The sequence below is a fragment of the Chiloscyllium plagiosum genome, unplaced genomic scaffold (genome assembly GCF_037043375.1).
Source record: "Chiloscyllium plagiosum isolate Xiang-an unplaced genomic scaffold, Cpla_swu_hap1 HiC_scaffold_18, whole genome shotgun sequence".
Classification (NCBI taxonomy): Eukaryota; Metazoa; Chordata; class Chondrichthyes; order Orectolobiformes; family Hemiscylliidae; genus Chiloscyllium; species Chiloscyllium plagiosum.
In genome coordinates, this window is record NW_028270156.1 from 70365930 (window position 1) to 70387655 (window position 21726).

Consider the following 21726-nt stretch of genomic DNA (forward strand, 5'->3'; position numbering starts at 1 on the left):
CCATATTGCTGAAATAAAGACAGATTTTGCAGAACCTTTTACCTTGCAGTCATCAAGGTAATTTACAAGGCAAACCTCTACCAATTAGAGTCTACTGTCATCCAGTCATTGCTCTCTTCCTAGAAGAAAACAAACAGTGAAACTATAAAATAAGACATACCAGTTCAACACATTTTGTGTACTTGAAATGGAGGCCCAGTGTTACTTTCTGTTGAATGTTTTTTTTTCCTCTGGAAACCCTTATGCCGCATAAAATTTGAATTAGTAATTCTGTCCTGTAGAGTGCAAGGCAAATACCCTTGACATAGTATGTATTTTTTCAGTAATATCCAAGTTCTGTATGATCAAACATCAATAAAATCCTATTACTGATTACTTCCCACAGATCTACTTATTACTTAATTGTACACTCAATAATCAGATCCTCACTTTCATGTCTTTATGTACCACTGAAATGTAAATTCTTAATATAAATTATGAACTCAAAATGCAAAATGTAACCTCAGATTGTGAGCTCCATGCAGAATAATAATAAAGTTTAAAGTTTAATCCAATTTTAAATCTCAACCATAATACGGTAAGCAATGGTTAACAACAAAAAAAACATGCAAGATCACACCTTGAGGGTGAGTGACCTTTAAGTCAATGATTTGCAGACATTCAAGGAACATAAAAATTTATACCCAACAAAATACACCAACAAAACTCAACACGCTCATAATCAAGTTTCATTATTTTGCCTTTAACATAGCATCATAAGCTTACTGTTTGCTTTCTAAATTAGTTTCTTTTACAAAGAAAGTTTAAAACAATGACAAGCATTGCTTGTCACCTAAATTCATGTAACACAAATGCTGGGCTATGACCTCTCGAATAAGAGAAAATCTAACTATCGCCCATTGACATTCAATGGTATTACCATCACTGATTCTTCCACTATGAACATCCTGGGCATTACCATTGACAAGAAACTCAACTGAACTCATCATATAAATCCAGTGGCTACAGGAGCAGGTCAGAGGCTAGGATTACTGCAGTGAGTAACATACCTGTCGACTCCCCAAAGATTATACATCATCCACAAGGCACGTGTTAGGATGTGATAAAATACTCTCCATTGGCCTGGATGGGTACAGGTCCAACAGCACTTAAAAAGCTTAACACCCTCTGGGACAAAGCTGCCCACTTGATTGACATCACACCCATAAACATCCATTCCCTCCAGCACTGACACACAGTAGCAGCATTGTGTACTATCCACAAGACGTACTGCAGGAATTCACCAAAGATCCTGAGACAATACCTTCCAGACCCATGATAACTTCTATCTAGAAGAATATGGGCAGCAGCAGATGTATGGAAACACCTCAGCTGCAAGTTCCTCTCTAAGCCACTCACCATCCTGACTTGGGAATATATCACCGTTCCTTCACTGTTGCTCAGTCAAAATCCTGGAATTCCCTCCCTAATGGCATTGTGGGCATTTGGACTGCAGAGGTTCAAGAAAGCTGTTTAATATCACCCTGTTGGAGACAACTAGGAGAAGACAATAAATGCTGGCCAGCCAGCCACGAGTGAATAAAGAATGACTCATTTCCAACCTGGAAATTAAGTGTTGGAAATTAAGTTCCACTATGCTTGGAGGTATCACAATTGTGAACAGATTTCATCAAACTGTTCAACATTCCCAACCTATCTATCTGATAAACTCTTGTAATGTTTCTGCACTCAGCAACAAAAACATTTTATTACGAATAAATTGTCTTTAACCAATGGCAATTGAGAAATATTCATTACTAATTTACAACGCAATGAATTGTACTTTACGCTTTCTTAACTTCCTCCTATCAGAAACAGTCAGACACACAAACCCAAACATGATTTGGAGATGCAGGTGTTGGACTGGGGTGTACAAAGTTATAAGTCACACAACACCAAGTTATAGTCCCAACAGGTTTAATTGAAAGCACACTAGCTTTCGGAGCGACGCTCCTTCATCAGGTGGTTGTCTGATGAGGGAGTGGCGCTCCGAAAGCTCGTGTGCTTCCAATTAAACCTGTTGGACTATAACCTGGTGTTGCATGATTTTAAACTCACACAATACCTTAATATTAAGGATGGAAAACAAAAACAAAATCAAGAAAACAGAGTTTGATAGCCCAAGTTTAGATCATGAGATTCAATGAGTTGTTTCTTTCACTTCCTTAAAATTTCTATTTGTTCTTTGCTGCTGACACATGGTTGTTTGCACACAGATGGTATCTTTCACTTACTGGTTGAGAATTTGACACTTCACTATCTTCTTTTATTCTTACATCATTAGGGGATTTGCAGAGAGAGATGAATGGAACAGACAACTGTTCCTGGAATCTTTACAGCATCTCCACACAAGAGGGACGCACTGGGATATTTTGTGATGTTTTCTCTTTGCAGACTAGGTGGGTTCCTGCTGCATTGGCTCCAAAGAAAGCGTGATTGACTTGTCAGGAGCCAATCAAAACATTAATATAAAGCAGTTTTCCTTTACTTCAGATCCCATTAGCTTTGTGATGTCTGCTTCTGTTGTCAGTGTTCTAGGAAAACACAACATAATACAAAACTCACAAAATTAGGTCCTGTCAACAAAATTTTTAAAACTGCAGCCATCTCCTTACACAGTCACATTGGTTTAAAGCAGTATCTCCACAGTCTCTAACTAAAAGAAACAAGAAGCTGTGGGACTGAATCTTACATTTTCTTTTCTTGGCTAATTGCTACTTTTATCAATTCTTTTTCTGGAGTGTTTTCACCGCGAGACCTCGTGAATTTTCTTGCCATATCTTACCAAATTCACCTCATTAACTACCTATCCTAACCTATAGCATTCCTCTCATCTGATTCTAGCTCCATCTTACTAAGTGCCATTCCTGGAAGGCCTCAGATATCCACCCAAACACCAGCACCCCAGCTTCTCAAGGCAGGCACTGGCATTACAAACCTGCCCTGCTCACTGACTGACATTTAGTTAGAAGATGTCAGAGAGTAGGAGATTGAAGCCACCATTCTCCAATGTGGACCTGGAGGTCTTGTTGGAGCGAAAGGTGCAGAGGAGGAACATCCTCTTTGTGGAAGCCAGGCATAGGAGACCTCGGCAGTAGACCCTGACAGCCTAGTTTGCAGTTGGTACGTGGGTTAGTACAGTCTCCAAAGTGTGGAGGAATGGCCAGCAGTGCCACAAAAAAGGTCAGTGATTTTCTCTACTTCACCAGATTAAGTGTCACACTCTTCTCTCTGCTGCTTCACAATTCCTCGGTCTCTTTTACTTCACCTACCTCCTTCCAAGGCCTATGTTCTACCACTCTCACTGTTGCTTCAACATCTTTCTCCATCCGTCACGCTCATTTCTCACCCCACCTCCCAAATCACTATGTACATGACCTATGTGACCTCTATGCTGGCTACTCACTCACCCAAGATATCTTACCATCTTTCAGCCAGCTGTCCCAGTACTAACAGCCGTGCAACCCACTTTCTCTCACTTAATTCCTTCCTTTCTCTCATTCCAGGAAAGCACAGGTCATAATAGGGCAGAAAGGGTCTAGACAGATGGAATGGTGCCTGACATCAGGCTCCTCTCACCCTCCATAAAGTGAAAGTCTTGTCCCTCACAGGGGAAGAGTGGGACTGCTCATGTGGGGATGCCGAACATCCATGCCCTGTCGATTGAGTAAACATCACTCTTAATTCCACTGTGACTCTCCACATTAACCCTACTTTCAATCTCATTCATTCCACGCCACTTCTAACCAATGATGCTAAGCCTTCGCTCCCTTGTGTCTCAGTTTGCGACCTGTGCTCCACCAACTCCTCAACCTCTGGTCTTGGGAGGATTGAAGCTTTTGAGGGAGTATCAGCAAGGTTGCCTCCTGCGCCCCAACTAGCTCTGATACTGAAATCTTGATAAGAGCTTGCATTTAGAAAGTTTGGGGGCACAATCTGGTAAACATCTCACGATGACAGCTTCACAGTTGGCTGAGGAAGAAATGCCCCAGATTGCTGGAACTCGGGGTCTGCCAGGTACCAGGCCCCTGCTCAGTCCCAGACCAGGGAAGACCCTGTGATGTCAGCACTCAGACACTTCCTCCACACGTACAGGGAAGAGTAAGAGAACCAGACAGGGATTGCCTAGAGGTTACAGCAGTGCAGATACACAGTGGTCCCCAGCTGCCTCAAACAAGTGATCACTGGCTACATCCATGGGCATGTTGGCACTGCCATGGAGAGCCAGGTCCAGCACCCTCAGGGTGTATACACACCAGCTTATCATTGTCCCAGCCATTGCTGCTCAGGACCAAAGGAATGGCAGCAGTGGGATTCGGCACACATTCCAGGTGTCCAGGACAGTGCCAGGAGGTACCTAGATAGAGGAGGAATCATTCAAAGGCCCTTCAGTTCGAAACTCCATGCTGCTGCTCCCCACTTCATCCCTTGGAAATTCAAGCACAGGAGATGCTGAGTGAGTGAGCAGCCCTGAGATGCAGCCTGGTCAAATCTGTGACCTGTTTCTGCATGTAAAATACTCTTGCAGCACCTTTCAATACTAGATGCCAGTGCACCTGCTGTGCTGGTCTGTCCTTCTTAAATGGCTGGCAAAGTGGATCACAAATGTGACATTAGGATCCTGAGGGATTGGAAAATATCAATCCCAATGCCCATAGATGAGAGATTTGTGGGGCTGATGTCCACAGATTGTGATCTGAGATGCTATTTCATATTGGACAATTGGGGGCTGTTCATAGCCAGCAGTAACTACTCTGACTTCCATTTCAAGAATTCTTGGCATCTAGTTTGTTCAGAGCATTTTGTAAAATAGGAAGCTGCATATTAATGTGCCTTTAATAAAGTTAACAAACAGTAGTCCCCTAAAAAGCAACCTGTCACTGCCTAGTACCTCAATGCATATAAGATGCAGTGAGTTGTTGCCAATGTTGAAATAGGCCTCCTTGATCTTCTCGCACAATTCTGCCACTGCCCTTGAATTTCACTTTATACACTGTACTTACCTTGAAACTCCGCAAAATCTTCATATCATCTAATACCCTGCACCCACCTACAAAACCCATCATATCTGTATGATAACCTATGGCACTGTGTCCACGCCCTATATACTGTCAATGCCAATATATACCCAATTAACATCCCCACCTTTGTGCATTCCTTCTGTGCCAGTTCATTTATTATGCACAATGGACAAATGTCAGGAGAAATGTTGAAATGTAATAAGGTTATATGTGGACATTGACTAAAACAAAATCCTATTCAAGAAATTGAGTAGAAAAACTGCTATTTCACTCAAATGCTTTTAGCTCTTATGAAAAAAGCCATTGCATTCTACAACCTCATGGAACTATCAATCAAATGATTGTGATATGGGCCAGATAGTAGAATCAGTCATGCAACACAAACCCTTTAATGGCACCCCCAATATGTGTCAATAGTCAAAGGGAAATGGCAGTTATTAACTTTAAAAAGCTCCACAGACTTTTAAAAAAATTTAAAACACTTGACAACTTTGACAATTCCTTAACAGTTACCAAGCCCAAAAGGCTTATACGCTTTATAGGCATGTTCATGTCTACATGAATAATCCCAAAGTCTACCTGCCTGACCTCCTGTCCAAAGAGCACGTGACCACTCCAAAAGATGTCCAGGGATGATGTTTCTAAATCAAGTACCCTAGCTATCCAAGTAAATGCAAGGACACTATTTTTGTCTCATTGAAGAGCCTATCCATTGTAGTGAAAGTTCAAATACTTCATTCTGTTTTGGAGTTTTAATTATCAGTTAAGTCTGAATCCTTTAATGCTCCATAGTAGCCGTACTGAGGTATTTTTCGATCAGTCCCCAGATAATCATCTTGAAAAATCATTTTTCTACCATCTTTAAATCTATCAAGTGTTTTGATTGATTCTGCTTAAAGTTGATGGTCACTTTTTGGGGTGTTTTAAATTGAACGGTCAGATATTCAAAATCTGGGAAGTCTGAACTACACTTTCTGGGAAATTATAAAGCATCTCAAAAGGACTAAAAAAATCTTAATTAGGTTTTTTGAGGAAGTAACCAAGAAGATTGATGAGGACAGAGTGGTAGACATTGTTTACTTGGACTTTAATAAAGCCTTTAAAAAGGTAGACTAATTAATAAAGTTATATCACATGAGATTCAGGGTGAGCTTGCCAATTGGATACAAAATTGGCTTAATGACTGGAGGCAGAGAGTGATGGTGGGGGGGTTGTATTTCAGACTGGAGCAGCAGTGTTCTTCAGGGATTGGTGCTGAGTCCACATTTGTTTTGTCATTTATATAAATGATTTCAATGAGAATATAGAAAGCATGGACAGTAAAAAAGGTTATCTAAGATTACTAAGAGATCTTGATCAATTGGGTCAATGGACTGAGGAGTGACAAATGGAGTTTAATTTGGATAAATGCGAGGTATTACATTTTGGTAAAACAAACTAAGATAAGCCTTATACAACTAAAGTAGGGCCTTGGGCCACTGTTACAGAACAGAGGGACCTTGGGGTTCAGGTACATAATTCTTTGAAATATGCATCACATAAAGATAAGGTGGTAAGAAGGCATTTAACATGCTTACCTTCATTGCTCAGATCTTTGAATATAGGAATTTGGATGTTATGTTGAGGTTGTATAGGACGTTCATAAGATATAGGAGCAGAATTATGCCATTTGGCCTATTGAGTCTGCTCCACCATTCGATCATGGTTGATATGCTCCTTACCGCCATTCCTGCCTTCTCGCATAACCCTTCAACCCATTACCAATTAACAATCTGTCTAACTCCCCCTGTCCCAGCATCCACTGCACTTTGAGGTAGCACAACCCTTTGGGAGAAGTAGTTACTCCTCAACTCTTTTAAATTTGCTACCCCTTATCCTAAGGTTATGACCTCTTCTCCTAGAATGACCCACGAGACGAGCATCCACTCTATGTCTATTTTATCCATACCCTTTATCATCTCAAATCTCCCCATATTCTTCTACATTCCAGAGAATATTGGCCTAAACTGTTAAATCTCTCTTCATACAACAAACTTCTCATCCCTGGGATCAATCCTCTGAATTGCCTTCAATGCCACTATATCTTTCCTCAAATAAGGTAACTAAAATTGTACACAACACTCCAGATGCAGTCTTACCAATGCCTTGTACAGTTGCTTAACTTGTACATTTCCTTAACTTTATATTCCATTCCTTTAGTTTTAAAAGCCAACATTCCATTTGCTTTCTGTATTATCTGCATTACCTGCATGCTAGTTTTCTGTGCCTCGTAAATGAGGACATCCAGTTCCCTCTGTACCATAGCACCCTGAAATCTCTCCCCATTTAGAAAATAGGTCACCTCCCATTTTTCCAAACAAAGTGCATGGTCTCACACTTATCCACATTAAGCTCCAACTGCCACACTTTGGCCAACTCTCATAACCTATCTGTATCCATTTATAAGGTTCTTATTTCCTCAATGGAATTTACCGTCCCACCTATTTTCAAGTCATCCCGCAAATGTGTCTATAGGGCCTTCTATCTCTGAATCCAAGTCGTTTATGTATATTATAAATAGGTGGGAGCCAAGGACTGAACCCTGTGGCACCCCACAAGTTACTTCTCGCCATCCAGAATAAAACTCATTCATCCTGACTTTTTGTCTTCTCTCCATCAGCCAGTAACCTATCCAAGCTAATAAATTATCCCTAATCCCATGTGATCCAACCTTGTGAATTAACCTTTTGTGTGGCACCTTATCAAACGCCTTCCGGAAGTGCAGATATATTACATCTACAGGATCCCCATTATCCACTTTGCTTGTTGCATCTTCAAAGAACTCTAGCCAATTAGTCAAACATGAATTTCCCTTCATAAACCTATGTTGACTCTGATGGAAAGCATTTTGACTTTCCAAATGTCCTGATATTGCTTCCTTGATAATTGAGTCTAACACTTTTCCAACAACAAATGTTGAACTAATCTATAATTTCCCACATATTGCCTCCCTCCCTTTTTGAATAAGAATATTAGCATTTTTCCAATCCACTGGAACTTTTCCCATGTCTAGGGAATTTTTGAATATTGTAACCAATGGATCCACAATCTCAGCTGCCTAGGATGTAAGCCATCATGCCTGGGGGACTTGTCTGCCCTCAATCCGAATAGTTTGCTGAGTATCTTTTCCCTATCGATGTTGATTGTTCTACCTTTTCTATAGCCTCCCGTTTCAATAGGAATGGGACTACTGTCTTCTACTTGAAAACTGAGGCAAAGTATTAATTTAGCATCTCTGCCATTTCAGTGTTCCCCACTATTAACTCTCCGGTTTCATCTTCCAAGGGACCATTATTCACCTTAGCAACTCCCTTGGTGAAGCCTCTTCTGGAGTACTGTGTCCAGTTCTGGTCACATTGTGTTACGAAGGATATTATTAAGCTGAAGCAAGTTCAGAAGAGATTTAGCAGGATGTTGCTAGCAATGGAGAGTTTGAGTGACTAGGTGAAAATGAATAGGCTGGGACTTTTTTCACAGGAGAGTAGAAAGTTGAAGGGTGACCTTATAGACGTTTATAAAATAATGACGGGTATAGATAAGGTAAATATTAGTTGCTTTTTCCATAGGGTGGAATATCTCAAGTCTCGGGGCATATTTTTAAGGTGAGAGAAGAAGGATTTAAAACAAAAGAGAAGCAATCTTTTTACACAGAGAGTGATTCGTGTGTGGAATGAACTTCCAGAGGAAGTGGTAGATGTGGCTACAGTTCCGATATTTAAAAGACATTAGGTAAGTACATGAATAGGAAATGTTTGGAGGGATATGGGCTAGGAGAAGGCAGGTGGGACGAGTTTAGTTTGGGATTATAATTAGCATGGACTGGTTGGACCAAAGGGTCTGTTTCCATGCTATATTACTCTATGACTAGTTGGCAGGTGGGAATTTCATGTCTAAGAATAGTTAGAAATTTCAGGATAAGTGGAGATAGTTTGCAGATAGTTAACAAGTTCATGTTCCAGAAAGATAGAAGAAATATTCTTCAGATGTTAGTTGCCTCCAAAATTTAGTTTAGTTTTAAGGCTGCTATGTTTAAATTAATTTGCCTACTTGTAGTTCGATCACTACCAGATTATTTGCTTAATTATATTATTTTAAATTAATTAAATTAAATTAAATTTAATTTAATTAGATCTCAAGATGACCATACACATTCTCATAGATGTTGGGAGTTGGGACTCATCTTTGTGGGATGAACTGCGATAACTTGATGTTTACTGCTCCCATACAGATAGTGCCTGAGGTGATAATGGCTCCATTAAGGAACATAGCTCCTTTTAAGTACTATTTTGCTGAATGTTTTTTGGCAGTCACTGATTTGTGTAGAGGTTGACTGGTGTTTGATGCTGCAATGTGGTAAAATGTTTTGGATTTATCTGATATCCTGTTGTTCTACATTGTTTTTTCTGGGATTTTTACCTAGATTGTTGTGACATGTTGATAAATCATAATGGAAATATGATTGCCATAAGTAGGGTGATTACCCACATTTGGATAGTTTGATTATGTAACAACTCCTTCCAAAACATCCCCTGAGATCTGGATAGCTCCTTTACAGCAGCAATTCTCCCATCCCTCAGTGATCTGGAAAGCTCCCTTTTTGCTAGTAATTCCCCTGCCCACGTCACCTTATCTCCCCTTGTAAAAGTCTGGATAGCTACTCTTTGTCACTAATCCCCCATTCTGTTGTGATCTGGATAGCTTAATTCCAACAGTAACTAACTCCTTTCATACCTCTGTACCCCTCCTTGCTGAATAGCTCCATTTCGAAAGTAATACTCCCATCCTCCTGTGTTCTGGAAAGCTATAATTTGATGGTGGTCACTTCAATTATCACAGAAACCCAGACAGCACAGGTTTGTTTTTGACTGCTGTAATTTCAAAGAAAACAATGTACATTTGTTTGCTCATGGATTACAAACAAACCATTAACATGAGTAGCCATTTCTTTTGATACTCCAACCCTGTTTAGTTTTGAACTGTACATAGAAATTACCTGAGCTAATCAGTCAGACTTTGTTGATGCTGCATACTCTTGACTTTACAAGATTTGGCTTTATTCTTCCCTGTACACAGCATCATAAGTCCATAGAATCCACAGGAAGTTCACTTGCTGCTGGTTGATCCAAGAAAAACCTTTGTCCAAAGCCTGGAAAGCAAAGACAAATTGATTGTATAGACGAAATATAGAATAAACTACACTGTACACAATATATAAAGCAATGTTGAATTCATTCTTCATAGACAGGTTCATGATTTTTTTAGGGTGCCTTTATTGTATTAGAATTAGTCAGTTTTCAGTTGTTCCAGCATAGGATTATACAGAATCATTTGCATAGCTATGGGCCATTCTGCCTATTAGACTGAGCTATGTTTATACCCCACATGGGTCTCCTTCTATTCCATCTATGTTATATCCAACTTCCAACAAATGTCTCTATTCCCTCTCTCTTTCATCTAGTTTTCTTTGTAAAGCATTTCAACCATTTGTTTCTTTGCATAACACATCCTAACTATTCTGAGTGCAGAAACGTCTTGTTGTTCACCAATTGAATTTATTAGTAAATATCTTATAATTAAAGCCTCTAGGTTTGAATTGTCCACAAGTGGAAACATTCCACATCTACATCCAGTTTTAAAGATCTGTCAGATCACCCCACAGTCTTCTATTTTTGAAAGAAAATCATTCTAATTTGTGTAGTGTCTCATCATAACTGTAATTGCTCAATTCTTGTACTAGCTTTGTAAATCCTTTTAGTATTTTTTTTCCAAGACTGCTATCATTTTTATATTTTGAAGCCCAGAACTGCACTCAGTTCTAATTGCAACCTGGCCAGTATTCTATAGAAGTTTCACATAGCTTCACTTCTACTGAACGGTATATCCCTAGAAGTAACTTCCAACACTTAGCACTTTTAATTTCCTTGATAGCTTTTAATTCTACTTTTTATACTGTGTATACTCGAGTAAAAGTCAATCTCATGTAAAAATCAATCCCCTATTTTTGGCCAAAAAGTCTGGAATTTTCCATATATCTCGTGTAAAAGTTGACCCTAGTTCTTCACAAATAGCAGATCAATATTTGTGAGTCAAGGTATTATCCTGTACATAAATGTCATGATGAGGAAATTAATTTTTTTTCATCTGTACAATTATGTAACTTTATTTGTGTTGAACAGTGTGATATTGGTGGATTTTAATGAACTTTTGTATTTGACACACTTAATTTAAGGTGTAATTGTAATTTAAAACTATTATATTTCTAATTTACTTTTTGTATGTATAAATAAAAGCTTACTAATTCATTTTTGTTTCTACTGTCTTTGTCCTATAATTGCAAAATTTGTTGTGTTTTTTTTCTTTGTTTCGAGATCAGTTGGGTTTCCATTAATGATACAGTATTTTGGAATGTAGAATGAATTTCAGCCCCTCAAAAGTAGTATCCATGTAATTGTTGACCCCCATCAATCTAACCTTAAAAAGTAATCTAAAAAATTTGACTTCTACATAAGTATATATGGTAATTTATAGTTTTATTTTGTTCTTTATTTGTTTAGCATAATCTGCAAATTTTGATTTGCGCTACTTGCTCCCAAGTCTAACTCATTAACGTAAAGTCTAAATAGTGTTCCCAGCACTGATCCCTGTAGATTACCGTATTATGTCTTCCTCCAATCTGAACAGTTATACTTCAATCTAATATTCTGCTTTCTGTTGTTTTAACTCAATTTACCAAACATTCAACTATTTGTCCCCTGACTCCATATGCCTTGATGTCTGCCACAATGTAACAGTTTATTGAAGCGGAACTGAAAGGCATCTTGTCGAGAATTTCTCCATTGTGTTTACTTCTCCTCTGCCCTAATAATGGTGGAAACTTAATTGAAATCCCAATTTTAAGAGAAATCCCAAAGAAATCACCATTTTCAGTCTAGTATTGCAAAGTGAACTTCATCTGAAGAAACGTGTATTTTCTGCCAACTCCTGTGACAGTTTACTGAGTGCAGATTGTGGAGGACTCAGGAGATTGATTTTTAAAATTCATTTGTGGGACTTGGGCATTGCTGGCTGGCTGGCACTGATAACCCATCCCTATTTGCCCTTGAGAAAGTGGTGGTGAGCTGCCGTTTTGAATCGCTGCAGTCTACTTGCTGTGGGTTGACCAACAATGCTGGTAGGGAGGGAATTCCAGGATTTTGACTGAACAACTGTGAAAGAACGGCGGTATATTTCCAAGTCAGGGTGGTGAGTGGCTCGGAGAGAGACTTGCAGGTGGTGGTGTTCCCAAGTGCTTGCATCCCTTTTCCTTCTAGATGGAAATCGTTGAAAGGTGCTGTCAAAGGATCTTTGGTGAATTTCTGCAGTGCATCTTGTAGATAGTACACACTGGTCCACTGAGCGCCGGTGGTGGAGGGATTGAATGTTTGTGGATGTGGTGCCATTTAAGCGGGTTGCTTTGTCCTGGATGATGTCAAGCTTCTTGAGTGTTATTGGAGCTGCATCCATCCAGACAACTGGGGAGTATTCCATCACAGTCCTGACTTGTGCCTTGTAGATGGTGGATAGACTTTGAGATCTTGCCAATCTCTTAGTGAGGGCTACAGGAGTCATAGGCTTTACAGTTACCTGGTAAAGGAACCAGGAATCTAAGGCTTTTTGTTTCTTTTATTGAAAGGGAGTCAGAAACCAATGGTGTTCCATGTCTGTTCTAAAGTTTTCAGGAATCGGATGCCTGTCATTTTCTTGTTAAGGCTGAATCAAAAGAAGAGACTTGCCTTGTGTTTGAGTATCCAGTAAATTATTAAATGTTCTTGAACTTGCATTACTACAAAAGTTGTTGAATTGTTTGTAATAAAATGCGTTTATCAACTGTGTGACCTATCAGTGGTGATATGTAGGAATCCCATGGCCCCAGTCAATGGTACAGTGGAAGGAGACGATTTCCGGTTTGGTTCCCAGGTCTACTACAGTTGTGATGCCAATTTCAAGTTGGTTGGAAGTAACATTGCCACTTGTCAACTGGATGGGAACTGGAGCGTGAGTACACCGCGCTGTGGTAAGACATTGTGATATTTAAATCCTTTGCATTGAGAAGCAGAAACAACATTTCTCCTAAGAACATGACAACCTTTATACTTATATCATTAATATATTTATGATTTTAGCCCTAGCAGTTTAAAGAGCAAATCTCCTGTGATCTCCTCTGTACTTGGATGTCTTGTTTAATTACAGTTGTTTCCTAACTCTCTAATGCTACTTGTGTTAACTATTCTCCTTACCTCCTTTCTTAATAATAGAGTGGTAATAAAGTGGCAAATGTGTAAATAAATTATCATAACAGACAGGCAATGTTAGTCAAAGAATGGCATGGTTAGTGTGAAATCTTAGTTTGACTCTGGGGCTTGCTAGGCAGTTTTCCCCCCTCCCCACCTCAAGTTCAGCTGAAGGGGTGAGGAAATTTTAAATAATTTCCTCCTCCTACTGGGTTGAGATGAAATTAACAAACCAGTGTGAACCTAATTCCCAGTGGCTATGTGTCCACAACACAAAGGACCAGAACTTCTAAAAATACATTTGTATTCATTAATGTAAAATGTGATAATATGAAAGTGAAAAGCTTTCAGTTCCAGGTTCACGTAGATAAAATCAGGTGGTGGGCATATTCTTTGCATGAAGCAATCCACATGCATCAATAGAGGACATGTAACCTGTCTATTCAGGACATGGAGGAGTTAATTTGTGGTTGAAACAATATGGACTAATGCCAGTATTAATGACTTATTTAGCTCCACTGTTAAGTTTAAATCCATTAGCTGCAGTGTCAAAATTTCCTACTGCCCAGCACCTCTGCCAATATTAAATATTGCCTTTGTTTTATTGTCAATGTTAATTACTGCCTTGATTTCAGCAAAAACAGTAGATACTGGCTTGGATCCAGTATTAAGATTAAATACGCCCTTCACTCTTGTAACAATATTAAGTACTTCTTTGGTTCCAATGCCATTAATAAGTACTCTTAGTTCCAGTGTTAATGTTAAGTACTTCTTTGCTGTCATGTCAATATTAAGTATCCCTAAGGCTTTGGTTTCAACACAAAGTATTCCTTCGGCTTTAGTTTAACATTACAAACTTTCTTGGGAAGTATTATAAGGCCAAGCTTAGAGGAAAACTTCCTCTACTCTAAGCCAACCTTCAGAATTCCAGAAAGGTTACAACATGGAAGAAGATCACTTAGCTCAATCCATGCTGGCTCCTACAAGAGCAACTCATTTTGTCAGTGATCCTTATGTGTTGAATCTCATTCAGCATGCTTGGCTGAGAGCCCAGTCTACCATAAAAAGATTAACACTGTTAATGTGGGTGCAGAGAAGGTAAACTTTGCTTGTTTGACAGCATTATAATATTATAATAAACCAATTTTCCTGTATTCATTTTTGTCAATGATTCACTGTTTATTTGTACAAGGTGTCAATTTTTTTTATTGATACTTTAATGGTCTAGTTGATTGATACTTTGTAGGGCTGTAGGAAAGCAGTTTTGTAAAATTAAACTCAGGGCAGATTTTTTAAGCAGTTCCACACATGCAGTTTTTCGAATTGGTTCTGTACAGGATGTATAACGTGTGGTGGTGCGGTGCATGAGTTATCGTGGAGAGGTATGTGTTATATTGGTGTTTCAATTGGAGCCAGGAATTACAAACCAGATAGACAAATGGTAAATCTGAACAGGAATACTTTAGTAATGGTGCTCACACCTCCACAGCTAGTTCTAGACGAGACTGAAGGTCTCACCCTCTGGGTCTTTTAAAGTGGCAGCACCCTCGACTAAAAAGATGATAGTATGAGTAAGACCTTTAACTTTACCTTGTAAGAGATTCCTCAATCCAAACTACTATTCATGATTCCTGTGAGGGACCATGAACCATAAGTCATGGACAAGCCAACCCAACTCTACGACCATGAACCGTGAGTCATGGACAAGCCAACCCAACTCTAACAAATTACACAGAGTTGGGAGATCCAGTTATGGAGCCCAACAAACTCTGGGGTTGCTGGTTGCTTGCTTGTCACTTGTGTGCCTTTATCCCACAGCACCAAAACTTAGGAGCAGCAGGAGTAAGGTTGGGAATCCTGGTAATGGGTTCCCCTACTATTTTTAAACAGCTCTTTATGACTTTGTCAAAATCCAACCCAATTTGTCATATTGGCCACACACATAAAATATGTCCTGTTGATTTTGTACACATAATGTCCATCAGGATAGGCATGCTATATTGTCTAGGTCATACATTTAAAATGCCCTCCTGGCTATAAACATAGTAATTATAGCTGGTCACAGACATATATGTTACTGAACAAATATATTATGCTATATATTATGTAATCATTCTTGCCAATGTAAAGCTCTTTGTTATCTGTCAGAATCTAAAGCACTCTTATATTGATGGAATACAAGCAACAACTTCCATTATATAGCCTGTTATTTTCTGGGCATGTTTTGTACACTATTCTGACTGCTCTATGAAGTGTGACATTGATCTCTAATTCCAGAGAGCAAGAGCTGTCCTGACCCTGGTGTGCCACTGAATGGGCAACAAAAAATTCTCCCAAGAAGCGAAAATGTAAGCACAGGCTATGTAACCATTGGCACCAGTGTGCAGTTCACCTGCAGAGATTCGTTTATCCTGAGTGGTAGTGCACAAAGAAGGTGTCAACAGGATGGAACATGGACGGGGAAGCAACCGACTTGTACAAAAGGTAACACACCTTTTGTGACCATACTCAAATACTAAAATTTAAAACATAACTCAAGTATCTGAACCACTTAGAAACTGCTTAGCATTTCTTTGCTAACATTTGCTAGCTCATAGTTTCAAATATCATGTGTGCTTATAGTTGTGGATGTCAGTTACTCAACAGTTGGATCTATTCATAGTGGAAATGTCACATCACACAAACTGAGTGTTCAGTGTTTGGGTTATTGAATATTCTCAGACTCAGTGAAAGGTTTTGGCTTGAGACATCTCAGATGTGATGAATACTATTTCAAAACCGACATTTAGAGTCATAGAGATGTACAGCATTAAAACAGACCCTTCGGTCCATTCCGACCAGATATGCCAACCCAATCTAGTCCCACCTGCCAGCGCCCGGCCCACATCCCTCCAAACCCTTCCTATTCATATACCCATCCAAATGCCTCTTAAATGTTGCAATTGTACCAGCCTCCACCACTTCCTCTGGCAGCTCATTCCATACACGTACCACCCTCTGCATGAAAAAGTTGCCCCTTACGTCTCTTTTATATCCTTCCCCTCTCACCCTAAACCTATGCCCTCTAGTTCTGGACTCCCCGACCCCAGGGAAAAGACTTTGTCTATTTATCCTATCCATGCCCCTCATAATTTTGTAAACCTCTATAAGGTCACCCCTCAGCCTCCGATGCTCCAGGGAAAACAGCCCCAGCCTGTTCAGCCTCGCCCTATAGCTCAAATCCTCCAACCCTGGCAACATCTTTGTAAATCTTTTCTGAACCCTTTCAAGTTTCACAACATCTTTCCAATAGGAAGAAAACCAGAATTGCATGCAATATTCCAACAGTGGCCTAACCAATGTCCTGTACAGCCGCAACATAACCTCCCAACTCCTGTACTCAATACTCTGACCAATAAAGGAAAGCATACCAAACTCCTTCTTCACTATCCTATCTACCTGCAACTCCACTTTCAAGGAGCTATGAATATGCACTCCAAGATCTCTTTGTTCAGCAACACTCCCTAGGACCTTACCATTAAGTGTATAAGTCCTGCTAAGATTTGCTTTCTCAAAATGCAGCACCTCGCATTTATCTGAATTGAACTCCATCTGCCACTTCTCAGCCCATTGGCCCATCTGGTCCAGATCCTGTTGTCATCTGAGGTAACCCTCTTCGCTGTCTACTACACCTCCAATTTTGGTGTCATCTGCAAATTTGCTAACTGTACCTCTTATGCTCGCATCCAAATCATTTAGGTAAATGACAAAAAGTAGAGGAGCCAGCACCGATCCATGTGGCACTCCAATGGTCACAGGCCTCCAGTCTGAAAAACTACCCTCCACCACCTCCCTCTGTCTTCTACCTTTGAGCCAGTTCTGTATACAAATGGCTAGTTCTCCCTGTATTCCATGAGATCTAACTTTGCTAATCCGTCTCCCATGGGAACCTTGTCGAACGCCTTACTGAAGTCCATATAGATCACATCTACTGCTCTGCCCTCATCAATCTTCTTTGTTACTTGTTCAAAAAACTCAATCAAGTTTGTGAGACATGATTTCCCACACACAATGCCATGTTGACTATCCTGAATCAGTTCTTGCCTTTCCAAATACATGTACATCCTGTCCCTCAGGATTCCCTCCAACAACTTGCCCACCACCGAGGTCAGGCTCACTGGTCTATAGTTCCCTGGCTTGTCTTTACTGCCCTTCTTAAACAGTGGCACCACGTTGCCAACCTCCAGTCTTCCTGCACCTCACCTGTGACTATCGATGATAGAAATATCTCAGCAAGAGGCCCAGCAATCACTTCTCTAGCTTCCCACAGAGTTCTCGGATACATCTAATCAGGTCCTGGGGATTTATCCACCTTTAACCGTTTCAAGACATCCAGCACTTCCTCCTCTGTAATATGGACATTTTGCAAGATGTCACCATCTATTTCCCTACAGTCTATATCTTCCATATCCTTTTCCACAGTAAATACTGATGCAAAATATTCATTTAGTATCTCCCCCATTTTCTCTGGCTCCACACAAAGGCTGCCTTGCTGATCTTTGAGGGGCCCTATTCTCTCCCTAGTTACCCTCTTGTCTTTAATATATTTGTAACACCCCTTTGGATTCTCCTTAATTCTATTTGCCAAAGCTATCTCATGTCTCCGTTTTGCCGTCCTGATTTCCCTCTTAAGTATACTCCTACTTTCTTTATACTCTTCTAAGGATTCACTCGATCTAACCTGACATATGCTTCCTTCTTTTTCTTAACCAAACCCTCAATTTCTTTAGTCATCCTACCAGCCTTCCCTTTCACCCTGACAGGAATATACTTTCTCTGGATTCTTGTTATCTCATTTCTGAAGGCTTCCCATTTTACAGCTGTCCCTTTACCTGCGAACATCTGCCTCCAATCAGCTTTTGAAAGTTCTTGCCTAATACCGTCAAAATTGGCCTTTCTCCAATTTAGAACTTCAACTTTTAGTTCTGGTCTATCCTTTTCCATTACTATTTTAAAACAAATAGAATTATGATCGCTGGCCCCAAAGTGCTCCCCCACTGACACCTCAGTCACCTGCCCTGCCTTATTTCCCATGAGTAGGTCAAGTTTTGCACCTTCTCTAGTAGGTACATCCACATACTGAATCAGAAAATTGTCTTGTACACACTTAAGAAATTCCTCTCCATCTAAACCTTTAACACAATGGTAGTCCCAGTCGATGTTTGGAAAGTTAAAATCTCCTACCATAACTACCCTATTATTCTTACAGATTCGGAGATGCCGGTGTTGGACTGGGGTGTACAAAGTTAAAAATCACACAACACCAGGTTATAGTCCAACAGGTTTAATTGAAAGCTAGTGTGCTTCCGATTAAACCTGTTGGACTATAACCTGGTGTTGTGTGATTTTTAAATTCTTACAGATAGCTGAGATCTCCTTCCAAGTTTGTTTCTCAATTTCCCTCTGACTATTGGGAGGTCTATAATACAATCCCAATAAGGTGATTATCCCTTTCTTATTTCTCAGTTCCACCCAAATAACTTCCCTGGATGTATTTCTAGGAATATCCTTCCTTAGCACAGCTGTAATGCTATCCTTTATCAAAAATGCCACTCCCCCTCCTCTCTTGCCTCCCTTTCTATCCTTCCTGTAGCATTTGTATCCTGGAGCATTCAGCTGCCAGTCCTGCCCATCCCTGAGCCATGTTTCTGTAATTGCTATGATATCCCAGTCCCATGTTCCTAACCATGCCCTAAGTTCATCTGCCTTCCCTGTAGGCCCCTTGCATTGAAATAAATGCAGTTTACTTGTCCCTGCCTGCCCTGACTGTTTGACTCACTTCTGTTCTCAGCTGTACCCGTCTCAGATCGATCTCTTTTCTTACTATCTCCCTGGGTCCCACTCCCCCACTTTACTAGTTTAAATCCTCCTAAGCAGTTCTAGCAAATTTCCCTGCCAGTATATTAGTCCCCTTCCAATTTAGGTGCAATCCGTCTTTCTTGTACAGGTCACTTCTACCCCAAAAGAGATTCCAATGATCCAAAAATGTGAATCCTTCTCCCATACACCAGCTCCTGAGCCATGCATTCATCTGCTCTATCCTCCTATTCCTGCCCTCACTAGCTCGTAGCACTGGGAGTAATCCAGATAATACTACCCTTGAGGACCTCCTTTTTAAATTTCTACCTAACTCTCTGTAATCTCCCTTCAGAGTCTCAACCTTTTCCCTTCCACAGTCGTTGGTTCCAATGTGGACAATGACCTCCTGCTGGCCCCTCTCCCCTGTTAGAGCATTCTGCACCCTCTCTGAGACATCCTTGATCCTGGCACCAGGGAAACAACATGCCATTCTGCTTTTTCTCTGCTGGCCATATTGCTTAATTACATCTGATCATGTTCTTCAGCTTGCAGTTTAGATTCCAACTACCCAACCAATCCACTAGTGTGAGTCTGGGACATCTCACACTGATTATCTAAATGCTGTTTGTAAGTCTGGAACAACTCTGGTGAGGTTGGGTTTGTTGTTACAAAGTCAGTCTCATGCCGCTGTAACTAGACTAAGGATCTCTTTCTGGATATCTTAAAAGTTTTGTGGACATAAGAGGAAGGACAAATAGAAAATCAGAATATTGCTGAAACTTTGAGGGTGCTCAGATTTGAGGGTTCTTGTATATTGGTAAATCAAGTATTGGGAAGGTAAATAGTATGTTAGCCTTTATTGCAAGTCAGTTGGACATAAAGAGTAAGGAAGGGCTACTGCAATTATATAGGAATTTGTGAGATAATATTTGAGCAATCTGTACAGTTTTGCTTTCCTCATGTAAAGAAGGATATACATGCCTTCAAGAAGGTGCAATAAACTTTTACTAGATCATCTCAGAAATGAGATGGCTATCCCATGTGGAGAGTTTGAGTAGATTGGAGTTTAGAAGAATGAGAAATCATTCCACTAAAATGACTAAAATACTTGTAGGTATACCTTGACAGGGTATCTCCTGAGAAGACTGTTTCCCCTGTTTGGAAAGGTTAGCACTCAGGGTCAAAGGTAACATTTTGGATATTTGTGGACATAAAAACTGAGATGAGGAGGAATTTCTTTCTTAAGAGGGTTGTGAATATTTAGAATTCTCCCACCAAGATAACTGCAGATGATAAGTCAGTGAAGATATTCTCGGCTGAATTGAGAAGTTTGTTGGGCACCAAGAAAATCAAGAGACACAAGGATACAACAGGAAAATGGAGTTCATGTGAAGATTTTGACATGATTTTCTTGAGTAGTGCAGCAGTCTGGAGGGAATATTTCTCATGTTCTGGACCTCCTTATGGATTCTGATGCTAAGATCTCTTTCCTACTGATCCATTGAATTAGTTGATATGAAGATAAACAACAATCTGCTTTTAAGCTGTAATTGGAAAAACTGATAATGTGTCTGTATTATTGTATCTGAGACACTGGTAGAGATAAAGGACCCTAGTGACATTTGAACAGGCTAATTGGTGTACTATGGAACAGACTCCTGCATTTTCAGTTACTTGACTGGATGCTTCAGTGTCTTTTGTTTTTATTTGTTCAAGAGATAATGGGATCACTCACTGGGCCATGATTGATTATCCATTCTCAATTTCTCTGGGGAAATTGGTTGTGAGCTGCCTTCTTCAATCATTGCAGTCCTCAACGTGTAACAACAATTACTGTGCTGTTAAGGAGAGATTTCCAGGATTTTGACCCAGCAACAATGAGGGCATGGTGATATAGTTCCAAGACAGGATGGTGAATGACTTGGAGAGGGAAGCTTGCAGTTGGTGACATTCCCATGCTTCTGTTGTTCCTGTCCTTCTAGGTCAAAAAGGCTTATCGCATCCTAGGCTTTATCAGTCAGAGTATAGAGTTTGGAAATTGGCTAGTGATATTGCATCTTGACTCTGGATAGGTGATTCAGAATCAGAGGTTTGGAAGATGATGTCAAAATAGACTTGATGAGCTACTGCAGTGCCTTTTGTTGATGGTACACACTGCTGCTACTGTGTGTTGGTGATGAAGGTGTGAGTGTTGTAGATGGTAAATGGTGTGCCAGTCGAGCAGGTCACTTTGTCTTTAATAGTGTCAAACATCTTGACTATTGTTGATTTGCATGCATCACACTCTTTATTTGAGAATGGTAGATGGTGGTCAGGCACTGGAGAGATAAGAGGCGAGTTCTTCGCAGTAGAACTCCTGGCCACTGATTTGCTTTTTTGAACCACAGCGTTTCTATTTACATGGGATCCATAGTGAGCTGGTAAGATGGATACAGAACTGGCTTTGCCATAACAGACAGAGAGTATCAGTGGGTGTTTTTCTGACAAAGATCTATGACCAGTGGGTTCTACAGGATCAG

The 21726-nt window shown here is 40.1% G+C and overlaps 1 protein-coding gene across 1 annotated transcript in view; it reads left to right on the plus strand.

Moving 5' to 3' along the window:
• The window catches only part of LOC122557967 (inactive serine protease PAMR1), a 155576-nt gene that overhangs the window by 75985 nt on the left and 57865 nt on the right, over window positions 1-21726 (plus strand). The window contains exons 7-8 of the mRNA XM_043706264.2: window positions 12982-13152; window positions 15647-15853. Coding sequence (XP_043562199.2) covers window positions 12982-13152; window positions 15647-15853 — 378 coding nt within the window. The remainder of the gene's footprint in view (window positions 1-12981; window positions 13153-15646; window positions 15854-21726) is intronic.